At 43.3% G+C, this 17,202-nt stretch overlaps 3 protein-coding genes and 1 long non-coding RNA gene across 10 annotated transcripts in view; 2 read left to right on the top strand and 2 right to left on the bottom strand.

Annotated features, from left to right (window-relative positions):
* The window catches only part of CRY1 (cryptochrome circadian regulator 1), a 38,782-nt gene extending 38,238 nt beyond the window's left edge, over positions 1–544 (top strand). For both annotated transcript variants that reach the window (XM_075856063.1, XM_075856062.1), the window contains one exon: positions 214–544. In XM_075856063.1, the coding sequence (XP_075712178.1) occupies positions 214–272 (59 nt within the window). In that variant the 3' untranslated portion in view covers positions 273–544. The remainder of the gene's footprint in view (positions 1–213) is intronic.
* Positions 1–15,103, bottom strand: LOC142748797 (uncharacterized). The gene is made up of 4 exons (XR_012882312.1): positions 14,257–15,103; positions 8,624–8,702; positions 5,759–5,843; positions 1–861 (listed from the first exon to the last, which is right to left on the bottom strand). It is a non-coding gene; the product is annotated as an uncharacterized LOC142748797 (long non-coding RNA).
* LOC142748796 (dihydrofolate reductase-like) overlaps positions 11,052–17,202 on the top strand; it is a 17,695-nt gene continuing 11,544 nt past the window's right edge. Inside the window, exon 1 of one of the 4 annotated variants that reach the window (XM_075856067.1) lies at positions 11,052–11,241. Coding sequence is in view for 1 of the 4 variants with exons in the window: in XM_075856066.1 (XP_075712181.1) it covers positions 11,305–11,338 (34 nt within the window). In the remaining 3 variants the exon portion in view is untranslated. The other 3 variants (XM_075856066.1, XM_075856068.1, XM_075856069.1) reach the window with 3 other exon arrangements.
* Positions 15,294–17,202, bottom strand: part of LOC142748795 (uncharacterized) — a 3,435-nt gene continuing 1,526 nt past the window's right edge. For 2 of the 3 annotated variants that reach the window (XR_012882311.1, XR_012882310.1), the window contains 3 exons: positions 16,305–16,517; positions 15,771–15,903; positions 15,294–15,514 (listed from right to left, as the gene is read on the bottom strand). Coding sequence is in view for 1 of the 3 variants with exons in the window: in XM_075856065.1 (XP_075712180.1) it covers positions 16,447–16,517 (71 nt within the window). In the remaining 2 variants the exon portion in view is untranslated. The other variant, XM_075856065.1, reaches the window with a different exon arrangement.

The raw sequence follows: 17,202 nt of genomic DNA on the forward strand, positions 1-17,202 counted from the left end.
CTTCTATAAAAATACAAAAATAAACATGTTTCCTGTTAAGATTTACACAATAGGTCTGTCTGAATAACGTGCGCAAGCATGAGACCATTATATATCAATGTATTGGTATTGGAGTGTGTGTGTGTGTGTGTGTGTGTGTGTAAAATTTTGTCATGTTTACATGGAGGTGATCAGGTTTATAACGTTAGTTGTACCTTTTTCTCTTCACCGCAGATATTGGAAATCGCAGTGCACCTGAAGACCATGGACTTACTCAGTACTGGACTTTGTAATAAAACAAGAGCACGGCCTCTTCTCTGAGGACTGTCGTAATCTCATCGGTTTAAGAAACTTTAATTTATTGCTGCATTTCTATGATCTTTTTTTGATATTTCAGTAGGTAATTTTTTGTGTCTTTGTACATATTCCTGTAAGTATTTGGTGACGCCTGCGTTACCAATGTGTAAATATAAATATCTGAACTAGGTATAGACCATGCAATATATTTTTGATAACAAAATCTGTATGGCAAGAAAAGACTATAAAATAATGTGTAAACTTGTAATTTTCCCTTTATTGCGTGTTCTCTTCTGTTATGAGGCCTCTGTATAGCCAAGTTCTAGTCCTTCATAAGTAATGCCGCCATTCTGAGCACTGACCTGACCCACCAGGAGGCTGCGATATCACCGGCAAGAGACGTTTTACAGGTGGACATGTTACCTGGAGTAATACTCGTGGCTCTGCAGCCGCGCTGTGTGCATGGAGTCCTTATGCCATGTGAAATAGCGTTGTATACACGTTCTGCCCTAAAAGCAATGCTCCTCGGGGAGACTACGTCCATGATGCCGCATCCGATGGAGCATGCCGCCATTTATTCAGAGACTGTATGAATTTGACAGAAGAAAAAAAATCACACTGAAATCTAAAGCATGCATATCTACAGTATGGCTGCATATGCTTCTATGGGGCTATATTACACCTCTACTACATTGCATGTTCTACTCCAATATATAAAAGCTGCGCTGTGTGAACACTGTCTGGAAGAAAACCTTTTGCCACATAAACATAGTTGGGTATTATGTGCCGTTCCCTTCTATATCTTTACTAGCTATTTTGGTTCTTCAAGCAGAAAGCATCAGCCACCGAAGATGTTGGGAAATAAAATTTCCAAGACTCTCCTGTAACCCAGTGGTCGGCTTCGCTGGCTACGTGCCGCTCTAGTCTGCGGGACTCACATGTATCAAATTCTCTCCTGCGGCTCCTCAGTCATTTTATATTTGTCTAGTTTTTTTTATTGGGTACCTGCACAAAATATAAATCTGCCATATATTGACTTGCAATCCAAGCTATACTGTAAAGTAGCAGTCTGCAGCTGTTGAGAAACTACAACTCCCAGCATTCCCTGACAGCCGCAGGCCTCTTCAACTTTCTGTGAAGAGTGATTGAGGACGGGGCTTGGTCTAGGGGCGAGTGTAAAAGGAGTGGAGAAGTTTTCTGCTGCCTCCTAACCAGAGCCAAGGCCGCCCTTCTTTTTTTTTTTTTTTGTCCCAAATTTATTTCCACAGGCTATTCGAGCATGCTGGGAGTTGTAGTTTCGCAGTAGTTGGTGAGCCACAGGTCGGAGACCACATTTGCTCTTCGTAACCAATATAATCACTGCTTTCATTTTCAGACCTTAAAGAAAGCTGCTTAGTGATTGGTCTGTATGGAGCGGACGCACTCTAGCTATGTAATACATGGGATTATTACCCGTGTTTAGATCATTCCAGAGATCCCCTTTAATGCCACCGATGATATTGTTAGTGGTTTATCGTTCAGGCATCTTGTTACTGCCTTTTATCTTTATTGCAGCGAATTCCATGTTTACACGAGGGGATGTGCTGCCAATTAACCATTTTTACGCCGGCATAAAAGATGCGATCAACGACAAACGAGTGTCTTGTCGTTTGATCACTGGGCAATAATCCAGTACGAACATTCATGCGATCATCACCTTGTGTAAAACGTGCTTTAGCGTGAACAAGGCCGTTATGGTATGTTCACACATTTGTTTTTTCCCTAGATGGCCTATTTATTTTTTTTCTCGTACCCTTCACGCTCTAGTTAAACAACGGTCGTGTGAACGGCCCCATTGAAACACATGCGTCACACGGACGAGATACGCGATCGTCTGAATGAGCCCTGACACTCCGGTTCTACTCTCTCTCTTATGCTGAGCTATGTAGTAACTGACAAGCATTAGGAACTGTAGGAACCAGCAGGGCATGCTGATACTTGTAGCTCAACAAGAGTTTGTGTCTTACCCCTGAATCACATTCTAGTGTCCTGTCAGTTTAGAAGTCAAGGGTCACGGGTGCTACTTATAAGTGGGTTATCTCTTGAATACAACCTGTTTTTAGAAATTAGCCGGTTTCTCTCCCCTCCAGCGATCCGCTTTTATTGCAGGGCTAGGCACGTCTACTTGTTAGGCTATGTTCACACAGGGCAGATACACTGTAAAAGTACTCAGCGGATCCGTCCTGGAACCCGCAGGGAATTCCGCCCAAAAAATGAATCCAATTGTGGTGTCTATTTTCGGGGGAGAATCTTGGCTGCCAAAACACTGGCTGGGAAGAAAAAAAACACGTATTCCTTACCCCGTTCCCGGTTATCAAAGCGACACAACCCCATGTGACTGCTGCAACAGTCACATGGGATTAAACGTCCTCCCAGGAGAACAGAAGAATGTGTTGCTATGACAACCGGAAGTGTTAAGTATAGCGGAAACGTAATAAAAACCACTGGAGATCTGTAGGTGCACCTATACTTTGGTTATAGCAATGCGCGCAGCATCTCCGCACTTAACACGCAGCATGAAAAACGCACCGCAGAACACTTTCTGCATGACTTTTGTGTGGGTTTTTGTTTTTGTTTTTTTTTCTCCCCCCTAATCCTGGACAATCCCTGCTGGACCAGCTGTTTTCTCAATCATCAGCTGCAGGAATAAAGTCAAGAAGAAAATCACTATTCGGGTATGTGCACACGATAACGACAATTACGGCTGAAATTACGGAGCTGTTTTCAGGAGAAAACAGCTCCTGCCTTTCAGACGTAATTGCTCGTACTCGCGTTTTGCGAGGCGTCAATTACGGCTGTAATTTGGAGCTTTTGTTCATAGAAGTCAATGGAAAACTGGTCAAATTACGTCCCAAGAAGTGTCCTGCACTTCTTTGACGACGCTGTTATTTTTACGCGTCTTTTGACAGTGACGCGTAAAATTACAGGTCGTGGGCACAGTTCGTCGGAAAACCCATTGAAATGAATGGGCAGATGTTTGCCGATGTTTTTGAGCCGTGTTTTCAGGCGTAATTCGAGGCCTAAAACTCCTCTTTTACGCCTGAAAATAGGTCGTGTGAGCCCAGCCTTAGGCCTGGTTTACACGAGCGTGTGCGTTTTGCGTGCGCAAAAGGCACTTAACAGCTCAGTGTGTCATCAGCGTATGATGCGCGGCTGCGTGATTTTCGTGCAGCCGCCGTCATTATGACACTCCGTTTGGATGTTTGTAAACAGAAAAGCATGTGGTGCTTTTCTGTTTACATTCAGAGTTTGACAGCTGTTGCGCGAATCACTCTGTTCGCACGGCAGAGCTTCCGAGTGACCTGCGTGATTTTCACGCACCCATTGACTTCAATGGGTGCGTGATGCACGAACAGCGCACAAATATAGGACATGTCGTGAGTTTTTTTCAGCGGACTCACGCTGAGCAAAACTCACCTACTGTCTGCATGCCCCCATAGACTTACACTCGTGTAAACGAGGCCTTAGTGTTTCCTCCATGTCACAGGCAGCACAGCTAAAGCAAAGCTACTGTGTGATGACCCATCGGTCACACCATCCCCCTCCCCCCAAGCATATCTTACATTTCTAGATCCCTGGGGAATATAGAGGTTAACAGCAGTCATATTTGATGTTTCAGATTCTTGCTTCAGTTCCGAACTAAACCAGCAGAGTGCAGCACTTCATAACATTTATTCACAAACAGAGGACGTCTAGCAGCATTGTATGATACTAATTCCCAAATAAGATCAGTAGGGGGCAGCACTTTGGTGTAATTCTCACTCACTATCACCATGTGCAGCACGGACAGCAGCTAGACGGGCAGGGAGTGATCAATAAGGTGGTGGTCTCGGGTATCTGGGCCATGCTGACTGCAGTGCATCCCACATTTACTGGAGGGTGAGTGGGGGAGGATCCATAGAGCCAACAAGACGATCGAGGTCCCACAGATGCTCAATTAGGTTCAAGTCTAGCTATATAGGGGGCCAGGGAGGTACTTGGGAGTGTTAGTTGTTCTCTTCCAACCACTGTCAGACATTTCTAGCCGTGTGACATGTCACATTGTCTTGATGGAAGATTCCATGACTCATCGGAGAAGGCAACCTGTGCCAATCATCAGTGGTCCAATTCCGATACAGCCATGTAAATGAAGCCTTTTTTCCCCCACTGCACCTTTGTTACATGGAGCAGCGACCATCCGTCTGCATCGGAGCCCCATACGCAGTCGGGTTTGCTGAACTGTTGTGTTAGACACACGTCTGGTAGCCTCCTGGTTGATTTTCACGGTGAGCTGCTCCTCTGTAGCGTGTCGTTCGGCCCTCGCGCACCTTCGTAGCCGACAGTTCCATGTCGGTTATTCCCAATGGTGCCGTTTGTCCTCTCACGATAAACTTTCACCACAGCAGCACGCGGACAGTTCACAAACTGCGCTGTGTGAGAAATACTGCCGCCCCTGGCCCGAAAGCCAATAATCATCCCCTTTTGCAACTCTGATAAATCACCCCTTTCACCCATGGCAACAACAAGTGTTATGTCTATCGCACACCTTATATACCCACCAAGCCCACCACACATCACTGCCTTCATGGGCTACGTGCCGTGGAAAGTAGGAGGAGGTCATAATAATGTGACTCGACTGTGTAATTTAGCCCTTAAAATCAGCGGTTTAGGGGGGAAGAAAAGGCAGGATCTCTTTTCTCAGTGTGGGTGTCTGGACGTTCCTTGTACTTATTGGGGGGCCGTCCTGGAGAAAATACAGGTTTACTACAGCTCTAATTTTTCTCATTGGTAATGACAAACAATAGTCGAAACACCGTGAGGCATGGGCTGCACTGAGACGTTTTGTAGCGCTACTGATTGATTTTAACTCTTGAGTGACCACTGCAGTCCACAGGATTGCAAGCAACTTACTGTACTCATTCAGACCGAAGCTGTAGGTCAATATTACAAATCAATATCTGGGATGGGCCATTATTATGATTTTGGAGTCTGACTCTCAGCACCTCTGTCCATCAGCTGTTTGAAGGAGTCGCGGCGCTACGGCGAGTACCGCGTCCTTTTCATTGTAAACCAGGCACAGCACTGTACTTTTTGTAGTGGCTGTGTCTGGTATTGCAGCTCAGTCCTATTCATCAGAAATTTCTGTGGCTCATACAGTCAAAGCATTCGGGCCCCTCCTATTACCGAGGGATGGCAATGGAAAGTGTCAGGAGGGGAGCTGAAAACTGGCAGTGGCTCTGTGGAGGGGCAGCGCCAAGACAGTAGGTGGGCAGGGGCTCTGTCAGGGGACAAGGGGGAGAGACTAGGCTGGAGCTCTGTGGGGGGAGAGGGCTAAGGGAGCAGAAAGGGACAAGGCCGTGAGTGGGGCAAGGGGGGAATATGCACCATTACAGGGGCTCTGTGGGAGGCCAAGGGAGAGACTAGGTGTTCAGGGGGGCACCATAAATAAAATCAATGCACTCACCAAGATTGAGTTCTGGACGCTGCTTTTGGCTCCTGCCGACTCTACGATCTTCCTCCACCTCCTCTTTACACATCACACACGGCACCTGCATAGACACCGGACACAAAATTAGTTCAAACCCACGAACAGACACATAAATTAATTTACACCTCAAATGAGACCCCTACCGATCATATACTGATGACCTATCTTGTGGATGGGTCATCAGTATAAAAACAGCCCCCAAACTGGACAACCCCTTTAACAATAAAAAATCATGAAATTGCAAATATGTCTCTCCTATATTATTTTTTTATTGAATACGTCTTCAGCACCACTCAAAGTTGAATGTGGCTCACAATGTAAAAAAGGTTGGCAACATCTGTATTACGGCACATTGATTTCGTGGAGGTAGGGTCTCCCGCACAGGACCCCTTCTATGAGCCAGAATAGAGACCTACTCTTTAAGGCTATGTTCACACGCTTAACCAAAAATGTCTGAAAATACGGAGCTGTTTTCAAGGGAAAACAGCTCCTGATTTTCAGACGTTTTTTAAGCCACTCGCGTTTTTCGCTGCGTTTTTACGGCCGTTATTTGAGCTGTTTTTCAATAAAAAACGGCTGCAAAAATGGCTCAAGAAGTGACATGCACTTCTTTTTCGTGGGTGTATTTTTATGGGCAGATGTTTGAAGGCGTTCTGCTTCCGTTTTTTTGGGCATTTACGGCCTGAAAAACGGCCGAAAATAGCCCGTGTGAACGTACCCTAAAAGTGACTCCAGCTCTGGCGAACACAGCGCATCCATGCATTATATACACAGTCGAGACACATTAATATGAGCACCTCCTACTTTCTGCGTAGCCCATGAAGGCAGTGATGTGTCGTCGGTGGGCTTGGTGGGTATATATGGTGTGCGATAGGCTGTCTGATCACATATCACTCTTTGTTGCCATGGGTAAAAGGGGCGATATATCAGAGTTGCTAAAAAAGGATGATTATTGGCTTTCGGGCCAGGGCGGCCATATTTCTCACACAACGCAGTTTGTGAACTGTTCGCGTGCTGCTGCGGTGAAAGTGTATCATTAGTGGACAAACGGCACCATTGGGAATAACCGACGTGGAAACTGCAGAGTGGTGAACGTCGGCTACGAAGGTGCGTGAGGGCCGAACGACACGCTACAGTGGAGCAGCTCACCGGGAAAATTATCCAGGAGGCTACCAGACGTGTGTCTGACACAACAGTTCAGCGAACCCGACTGCGTATGGGGCTCTGAAGTAGACGGATGGTCACTGCTCCTATGCTAAGAAAGGTGCATCGGAAAAAAGGCTTCAATTTGCACGGCAGTATCGGAATTAGACCACTGATGATTGGCACAGGTTGCCTTCTCCGATGAGTCAGGTTTTCTGCTTCGTCGAACGGATGGACGTCGGCGTGTCAGGCAAGAAACATCAGAGAACAAACACCCGGCAACCATTGCTGGAAGAACACAAGCTGGTGGCGGCAGTGTTATGGTCTGGGGAATCTTTTCATGGCATTCCCTGGAACATTCATCCATGTGGACGGCTCTGAACCGGGAATAAATCCATCGTTGCGATCACGTCCCCCCATACATGCTGTTTATCTTCCCTGGGGCAGATGGAATCTTCCAGCAAGACAATGCGACCTGTCACACGGCTAGAAATGTCCGACAGTGGTTGGAAGAACACGACCAAGACTCCCAAGTACTTCCCTGATCCCCTATATCGCCAGACTTGAACCCAATTGAGCATCTGTGGGACCACCTCGATCGTCTTGTTCGCTCTATGGATCACCCCATGCACCCTCCAGCAAATGTGGGATGCACTGCAGTCAGCATGGCCCCAGATACCGGAGACCACCGACCAGCACCCACTCCCCGCCCGTCTAGCTGTTGTCAGTGCTGCACACGCCGGTTACTCCGGATATTACCTGCTGGTGATAATAATGTGACTCGACTGTATAGTATACCATTCATATAAATGGCCAGCATATAATAATACCTTGCATAATACCCCTGCAGTGGCCGTTGTGTAGTCAGAACCAGCTTCCCCAGCGATCACAGCTGATCGCCGCTCTGGATTATGTCTGACAACTCCTTTAATGTAATAAATGCATTGTATACTTTGTTTATTTGACATTATCATCATCATCATTATTATTATTTCTTTACATAGATCAGAACAATATCTGATAATTTCGCTACTTCTATTTTTGCGTTATTGGTCTGTGTTCTGATGCAGCCGCGTTTTGACCTTTACCGTTTAATGTGTTCTGTATAGATCTTGGTCTTCTCACAGAGGGGGTCTTTGTACGTATGTGATTCTCCAGGGGCTCCACTATGTCTGCATCTTCAAAGAGACTTCTCTGCAAGAGTCCACACTCCACAACCAGAACAATCTACTAATGAATTAATTTTCCCCACATTCGCTACAGTTTGTCAGCCATCCTGTCACGCTGACCGCAAGATGGAGGACGGATTTCATACATTACAACTCATGAACCGTTGTAAATTTCTCCCAGACCCTGACAACATAACACTCAATTTATTGTCCTCATATGAAGCAACACGTAGGGGGCAAGCGGGAGGGTGTCCAGGAGCTGGCCTCTGTCAGGTCACAGTCCAGGATCAATGACGCGGTAAATAATAAAGGATCAATCACATTTGTACCATTGATAAAGCGCACAGAAGACATCGAGTTTGTTTCGTAACGTCTCATTTTCTAAGTCAATAACCAGAGCGGGAAATTATATAAATTTAGTCGCAAAAATACTAGATTCTTAAAACACTCAAGAAGAGACAGAAAACAAAACTATTGATCGTGACGCTACTTTAAGCATCTTTTATAACATACAAGTACAAATAGTTACCGGCAATATCAGTCCCTGTACGCTGGAGCTGTAGGCACTCGGTGTGCTTCCATATGGAGTTACCGCCATAATACGGAGTCTAATAAAAAACATTCAGAATGAATCAGACAGTAAAAATAACCTCTGTATACCACCATATAAAATCAGAGGCATACAGAGGTACAGTATAGCCTTCTATGGATACTGCGCTATAATCATCTCGGTGGTTGTACAGAGACGTAATATGGCCATGTGCATGAGGCCCTACTATAGGGAAATACAATACTAATATGTACAACACAGAACAGAAGCAAGTTGGAAATACAAACTGACTTGAAATAAAATAAAAAATATTGCCATGAGAATAAATGCGTTGTCTAACATTAGCTCAGTATTCAGACCCTTCCATATACAGATCTAATACAGACAAGTAATAGATGAGACTTCCCTGAGGACTATGACCTCCTGTAGTTACATTCATATTTTGTGGGAAAATACATTATATGCTCTGTGCTTGTGTTTTACCAGTGTTAATCCAAGATTACATGTGTATATATACAGTACTTGTATATAATGCATCAACCAGGCCCATATTAATAGTGAAATACACCGTTCAGCCATAACATTAAAAGCACCTGCCTTATATTGTATAGGTCCCGATCGCTGACCCCCTGAACGGTCTGTAGACCTACATCAGCAAGCTGCGATGCCCTGTGTTTTCTGACACCTTTCTATCATAGCCAGCAGTAAACGGATCTGTCAGCTGAATATGCCGCCATAGGTAAGGGCAACATCAAATGGGGACGAGTCCACTCTCCCATTAGCCAAAATAGCAAAACAAAAAGTATTGTGCTGTTTAACTAATAGAATCGATAAAAGAATACACCAGACTCATAGTTATGAGTCCAGTGTATCATGAGATCGCTCCCACGCCTCATCACAGTGATTGACCGGCTGCTGTGTGCACAGATACAAAACAGTCAGTCGTCAATCACCGCTGAGAGGGAAGCGCTAACCTCAAGGAATGCATTATGACTTCAGTGTATTCTTTGATCGCTCCCATTAGTCAAATATTTTGGCTAATAGGAGGACAGGCCGGTTTCTGTAATATGCTCCCCTTAGCTAGGGCAGTATATAAGGCTGATATATTCCTTTTAACTTTTTCAGCAATTTGTGCTAAAGTAGGTTTACTGTGGGATTGGACCACACAGGCTAGCCTTCATTCCCCATGTGCATCAATGAGTCTTGGGCGCCCATTACTCTCTCACTGGTTGTCCTTCATTTGACCATTGTCGGTGGGTTCCTAAATACTATATACTAGGAACACCCCACAAGACCTGCGGTTTTGGAGATGCTCTGACACAGTCATTTAGTCATCACAATTTGGCTCTTGTGAAAATCGCTCAGATCCTTACACTTGCCCATTTTTCCTTCTTCCAACACATCAAATTCAAGAACCGACTGTTCCCTTGCTGACTAATATATCCCCCCGCCCGCCTCCTTGTCAGGCGCCATTGTAACCAGATAATCAATGTTATTCACTTCCGCCATTAAAGGGTAACTAAACGTTCAACAAACTTCTGACATGTCATAGTGACATGTCAGAAGTTTTGATTGGTGGGGGTCTGACCACTGACCCCCACCAATTGCTCGATCGAAGCGGCAGAAGTGCTTGTGTGCGTGCTGAGCCGCTTGGTTTCTGTTCAGCTTTATCCGGAAAGCCGATGTATCGGAGTACGGGCTCATAGACTTTGTATTAAGCCCGTACTCCGCTACAATGATTTACGGAAAAAGTCGAACAGAAACAAAGCGGCTCAGTGTTCACACGAGCGCTTCTGCCACATCGATTTAGCGGTTGGTGGAGGTCTCAGTGGTCAGACCCCCACCAATCAAAACTTCTGACATGTCACTATTACATGTCAGAAGTTTGTTGAACGTTTAGTTACCCTTTAAGACCACTGATGGGTGAACAGTGTCAAGATATATATCTGTTTGGTCGGTTTTACACATGTTGAGCTACATTGATAATATTAATTAAAAAAAATAGTTATGTGCCAACCAAGACTTAACAGCGGTGTGACACACTGGCTCTTTCCAAATAGTAGTACTTAATAATTGATAATTTTGAGGTCCCTCATTCAGGACCCTCATCTATTAGCCAGAGCAGAGAGCAGTTACAGAGAGTGTTTCCCTTTCTGGAGGACAGGACATCTGTGTATTATAAGGACAGCCCGTTGATTTGAATATACATGATGTAATGCTTCATTTCCCCTGTGGTGGCGCTGCAGGGGATTTGAACAGTTGCTGTTAACTTCCCCCACAGATTATCGCTGAGGATCCCATCAGTTCTTTTCTTAACAGAAACATATTGCACTAGCGATATCCTCTGGGCTTTATTCCTCTTACATGTTTTCTGTTAATCATTATTTGTCCTCATATACGACATATTGTATTGTGTAACTGTAGCTGAATGAAAGTTTCTTCTTGTTTGGGAGGTAATTGCAAATTTCAATGTTGAACTTTAAAACCTGTGCGGACAATGCTGTATTCCTGGTATGGGAGTGAACAGAGATAAAGGGAAATCATTCCAGGTCAGACTGCTCATGTTCGCTACTTGCAGAGCTCGCTTATAACCAGAGGTGAGTCAGATGCCTGGCCTCGGCCTGTGGGGTTGGTTAATACGCTAGCACTATTGGAATGACATGAAGCAGTTTACTTCTATGACTTGTCTGTCTGGTTGGTATATGGAATCTATTTTCATCCCTAGAAAGTATTTCTGTGAGATTTGTAATATTTTGCGCCCTGTTATTCCAATTTAGGCCCCTTAAACTGGAAAAGCAGCATTGTGTGCATTCAGCCTTAGGTGCGGTTTTTACCAGCAAATTTCCTGCCTTTTTCTGTAGTTTTGATGGATATTTTTCACTTCAAAATACGCAACGTGTGCAACTTCTGCTCCTCAATAACCTATTATTCACCTGTTATATATCTGGACAGTGTTACCCGAATGCCAGGGGTTACATGACTGACGCCATCTGGAGTCCGTTCAGTTATCCTTTGGACTAATCGGTGGGCTATACCATTTATGTTTGATTTTTTTTTAGACAAAGGCAACTACACTGGTATAATAAATGTATGTGAGCAGAATTTTAAATACATGTATATTAAAAACCAGTATGATTTCCTATTCTATAAATAAATTAATAAAACAACTTGAAAGTGGAAAACCCCTTTAAACATTGGCCTGTGTAAAGGGCTTTTAAACGAGCGCCGATCGACCTGTATTTATCAGTGATCAGCGCTCGTTATGGGCACACATCTGCCAGTGTAAAATGATCTAATGATCGCTGGTTCAAGTCCCCTAGAGGGACTAATAAAATGTGCAAAAAAAAGTTAAATAAAGTTTTTAGTCTTGTAAAAAAAAATAACAACATTTTTCCTCTGAAGTGATGTAAAAAAAAAAAAAAACTACAAAATTGGTGCGTAAAAGTCCCAACTATTACACTATAGCATTATGATCAAAAAGTCTCATGTAGCCCGAAACTACAGCTCACCCTCCAAAAAACAAGCTCTCATACCACTCAATCGATGGAAAAATAAAAGTTATGGCTCTCAAAATATGGCAACAAAACACAAATTTTATTTTTAACAATTAAAACATAAAAAAACTATATAAGTTTGGTATCGCCTTAATCATATCTGACCAGTAGAATAAAGTTAACATGTCACTTTTACCGTATGGTGAAAGCCGTAAAAACGAAACGCGTCAAAAGATTGAGGAATCGCTGTTTTTTTCCTATTCCGCCCCACAAAGATTTTTTTTCCAGTTTCCCAATACATTATATGGTACAACAAATGGAACTACAACTCGTCCCACAAAAAAAACAAGCCCTCATATGGCTATAATGACAGAAAAAGAAAAAAGTTATAGCTTTTTAAAGGTGGGGAGGAAAAAATTAAAACGAAAATCCCAAAAATGGCTGGGTCCTGAAGGGGTTAAAGGGGTTATGTGAGAACCAAAAATTATTATCAGCGCAGTCACTGCCGTCTGTGATACCCTCGCTAATATACACCGGCCCCGCTGTAATCTATGTACAAGCAGTAGCAGCAGTACAGAAGAGAATACAGCGGAGTCAGTCACATGACGAAGGGTCGTATCGTCATCAAATAAGACTGTGCAACTAGACTTCTGCCCACCACCCCCCGGCAGCGCTATATAAATCTATGAAAATCGCAGAATCAGCGCGACGGAGCACCGGAAGTCTAGTTGCACAGTCTTCTTTGTAATCGATGTACTACTGCGACTGCTTCAAGTAAGTATGAGATTTTTTTTATTATTCTGAGTTGCTTTTTTTGCGGTGGAATCGCTGCGAACCCGCCGCAAAAAACGCAACAATTGCTATTTGCTGCGGGTTTTACCTCCCCATTGAGTTCAATGGGGAATACCCGCAACAAATGAGCAGCGTTTACGCAAAAACAATTGACATGCTGCGGAATAAAATGCTGCACCGCAGATCAATTTCTGAGCGGTTTTTAAGCAACGTGTGAACTGACCCTTATAATAAATATTCTCTGAGCAGCGGAACCAGTCGATCGGGTCTAGTGTGTAGAATGACTGCCTACCCTGCAATTTAGAGATCAGCTTTTTACTAAGATTTCAGTTTCCTGCTTTTCAGCGTAAAAAAGTTCAGATGCAGAAAAAAAACAAAAAAAACTCTTTTGTAAATGGGGGAAGTGAAGCTCCGCCTCCAGCCTTTATATCCGTCTGCTGTGCATTTGCTGCCATTCACTTTCCAACCCCAAACCTTGTCACGCACCGGGCTGTAAGGAACAGCATCACATACAGGTTTGTATTATAAGGGGGGAGCTTCTCGCGGTAGGTAAGATTCTTCTAGGAACTTCTCCTTTTAATGTGGAATCAATTTTATTGCATAAGTTTACAGGATGTTAAAGTCTCCGCTGTCACCATGACATAAAGCCTCTCCCTGCACTGCAATGGATTGCCAGACTGATGCTGTCATCTCAGGCAGACATGCCCAGCTGACATTTACTGTATGTAGATGTATAGACCAAAAGAATACCAACAGACAGAATATGATGATGATAATAGTGCTCGAAGCATCAACATTTACACTGTAAAGCACTGTTGCTAGTTATGTGAGCGGCACGTTATCATATCCTAAGTATTGACCAAGATACACTTGGTGCGTCGATCAAAAGATTTAGCATGAGAAACTGACAAAGAAAAAATGATCGACTTGAGGCACGTGAAGTACAAAAAATATATATACAATCTTTATTGAATAGAGACATGAGACAAGTAAAAAGATGGAAATAAGGATAAGTCACACAATAAAAAAAGGACGTCACATCAATCATAAATCAGATGTGCTAATTTGGTCAACATGTTGGAAACAATAGGGTATTATGGCAGCGAATAAATAAATAGCAGCATACCTGGCTAAAACACATATATGCATATATTTCGTACAGTAGTGGCGATTTAAGTAAAAAAGAAAATGTATAAACAACGCCAACAGGATACAATAGTATAGAGCAGTTTAGGTGTGCAAAAGCTGGTTTTGAAGTGTAATCAAAGAGTTATAGGCAAAGTTTTGTGCAAGCTGCTGAAGATGGCAAGTATTTGTACAACATACCAGTAGACATTGTGATGCAAAGATGGGACGTCTACACCCGACGCGCGTTTCGGCACCTGCCTTCGTCCGGGGTTGGGGTCAAGCTGCTCGTGCCCACTCTTATATACTGCGCATCCCAGGTGTTATGAGTCAAGAGGAGGAGGTGATATGACCGGATGGAGGATAGGTGGCGTCTGATGCGGGGTACAAAGATGGCGCTGCCCCACTTCCTGTACTGCGTCATCAGAGAGGATGTGGGGCGGCGAGGACTGACCGCGCCCCCCACAGCCTGCTCCAATTAGAGACAGCAGACGGAATGAGCCAGGACCACTCCCCCCCCGAGAGTTTAGTTTTTGTGCTTTCTCAAACTGCATCAGCGCACCCTCTCATCGTGGCTACGTCACCATAAGATGAAGAGAAATGTAGTTAATGGATAATAGGATAAGAGTATGTCTGCACTGATTACCGTGAACAATGGAATGTTGTGTGAGCAGTGAGAGAAAAGGAAGGGAGGGGGAGGGAGGGGGACGGCAGTCATGGTATGCCGTGTGAGTGTAAATAAACTGTGATGACAAGGGAGTGAGAGGAAATGCCCTGATGGATAAGAAGGGTGATAGTAGGAGAAATGTGGTGATATGTGTGTGTGGTGACATAAAGAGGGAATGCATAAGAACAAAGGTGTGAATGAATGAATATAATGAATATATGACGGTCCAGTATTAGTAATAACTAATATATTAATTATGGGACCGATGGTGGTGAATGAAAAAAAGGAAAAAAAGACCCTCAAACATCATGTGAATGTAACATGATAATGAAATAAATAAAGTGAGTGAATAAGAATGAATAAGTGACACAAAGTTGTTATAATATGACAATTAATAAATAAGACCATGACAGAATATTATATTCAATCATCAAAAGCTTTATAAAAACTGGTTAAAAACTTGTAATGTGAATACCAATAGGTGTATAAAAATACAGGGAAAGTGCATTATAAGATACATACTGGAACAATATGTTGTAATATGACATATGTATTAAAAACATAACCACAATGAATGAGTATAATATAAATGTGTCAACGAACAATTCAATGTAATATAAAATATACATACATAGAGGATATGTAGAATTTATTGTAATAATGCAAAATTACATAATAGCGGAACACACAAACATAGCATGCAGGACGATACTAAGGAATTCTTCCTTTGTCCTCTTAGATATGATCCCCTTAGTAACCTCCTCAGATAGACTCAATAGGTGATGCGAAGTTCTAGTTATATGAAAAAAAGAATGGACAAAACGAGAGTAGTTAGTACTATAAAATAACACAAATATAGAAAAGATTAAAAAACCAAGACCCACTGCGGAGTCAATGGTTACAGAAACGGAGCGTAGCTCAGAGATTCATTTAGCCCATGTGGAAACATTGTCCCAAGGGTCCATATCCAGCGAGTCTCGCATTGTGCAAGTTTTTGTTTAATAGCACCTCCTCTCATACCACATGCAATATGGTCGATTCCCCTCACCTTCAATTTTGACGGGTCACTGGAATGGTGCGTTTTGAAATGTCGGGCTACAGGTTTTAGATTTTCCAGATTTTCTGACCTTGATGCTCGCTTTATGTCGGCCATATGCTCTCGTACTCGAACCTTCAGCTCTCTGGAGGTGAGACCAACATAAATTTTTGGGCAAGGGCAGACTGCATAGTATACGACAGCTTTGGTGGTACATGTTATAGGGTGAGTAATATTGAAAATCTTAGTGCCAGAGGCATTAGTAAATGTAGTGGCTTTTTCAATGTTAGGGCACGCGATGCATTGTCCGCAGGGATTGCAACCCCACTTTGGACCCTTGGTCCCGAATGGGTATTTAGTTTTTATTGGGTCATAATGACTTTTCACCAAATGGTCCTTTAAATTCTTGGACCGTCTCGCAGTAATACTTGGATATTTGGTAATAAATCTATCCAAGGTGGGATCTGTGAGTAATATCGGCCAATAGCGTTTGAAAATTTCTTTCATTTGTGGCCATCGGGAGTGATACCCAGTAATGTATCTTACCTGACTGTGTTTATCTGTCCTTTTCTTGGGAAAAAGCAAGTCGTCTCTGGGGGTACGCTTAGCTCTTTGGTAGGCTTTTTTGATAGATCTCATACTGTATCCCCGTTCTAAAAAACGATTTTTTAGATCCTCTGCCTGCTCTTCAAACAGTAAATCGGACGAGCATATCCTCTTTATCCGCAGAAATTGTCCAATAGGGACTGCTTGAATAGTCTGCGGAGGATGGGAAGAGGAAGAATGTAATAATGCATTTACGGAAGTTTCCTTACGGAAAACATCGCTGTGAAGAAAGCCATTTTCATCCGTAAAAATTTGAACATCCAAAAACTCCAAGAGACTGGGATGAGCTTTATAAGTAAATTTCAGATTTAGAACGTTTGTGTTTAGCCCAGTCATAAAGGAATCCAGGTCAGCCTGTGTGCCCTTCCAGATGACCAAAATGTCATCAATGTAACGGGCCCATAAAAGTACCCGTGCCATTGAGTCACCCCGGTCATCCGAGAAGAGATCCCTTTCCCAGAGGCCAAGGAAGAGGTTGGCGTACGAGGGTGCGCACGCTGCCCCCATGGCTGTACCTTGGAGCTGTAAGTGAAAACTGCCATTAAACACAAAGAAATTATGTGTTAAAATATACTCGAGCATCTGAATGATGAAAGAACAGAGTGGTTTTTCCAAGTCAGACATTGAAAGAAAATATTCAACCGCCCTAATCCCATCTGAATGTTTGATGCTCGTGTAGAGAGATTCTACGTCAATAGTGACAAGGAGCATGTCCCTGTCAATACTGACGCCACTGATTTTCTGTAACAAGTCGGCAGTGTCACGAATGTATGAGGGTAAATTAATGACCAAGTTTTTTAGATGGAAGTCGATAAATTTACAGATACCCTCAGTCAAA

Source organism: Rhinoderma darwinii, chromosome 3 (assembly GCF_050947455.1).
Source record: "Rhinoderma darwinii isolate aRhiDar2 chromosome 3, aRhiDar2.hap1, whole genome shotgun sequence".
In the NCBI taxonomy this organism is placed as follows: Eukaryota; Metazoa; Chordata; class Amphibia; order Anura; family Rhinodermatidae; genus Rhinoderma; species Rhinoderma darwinii.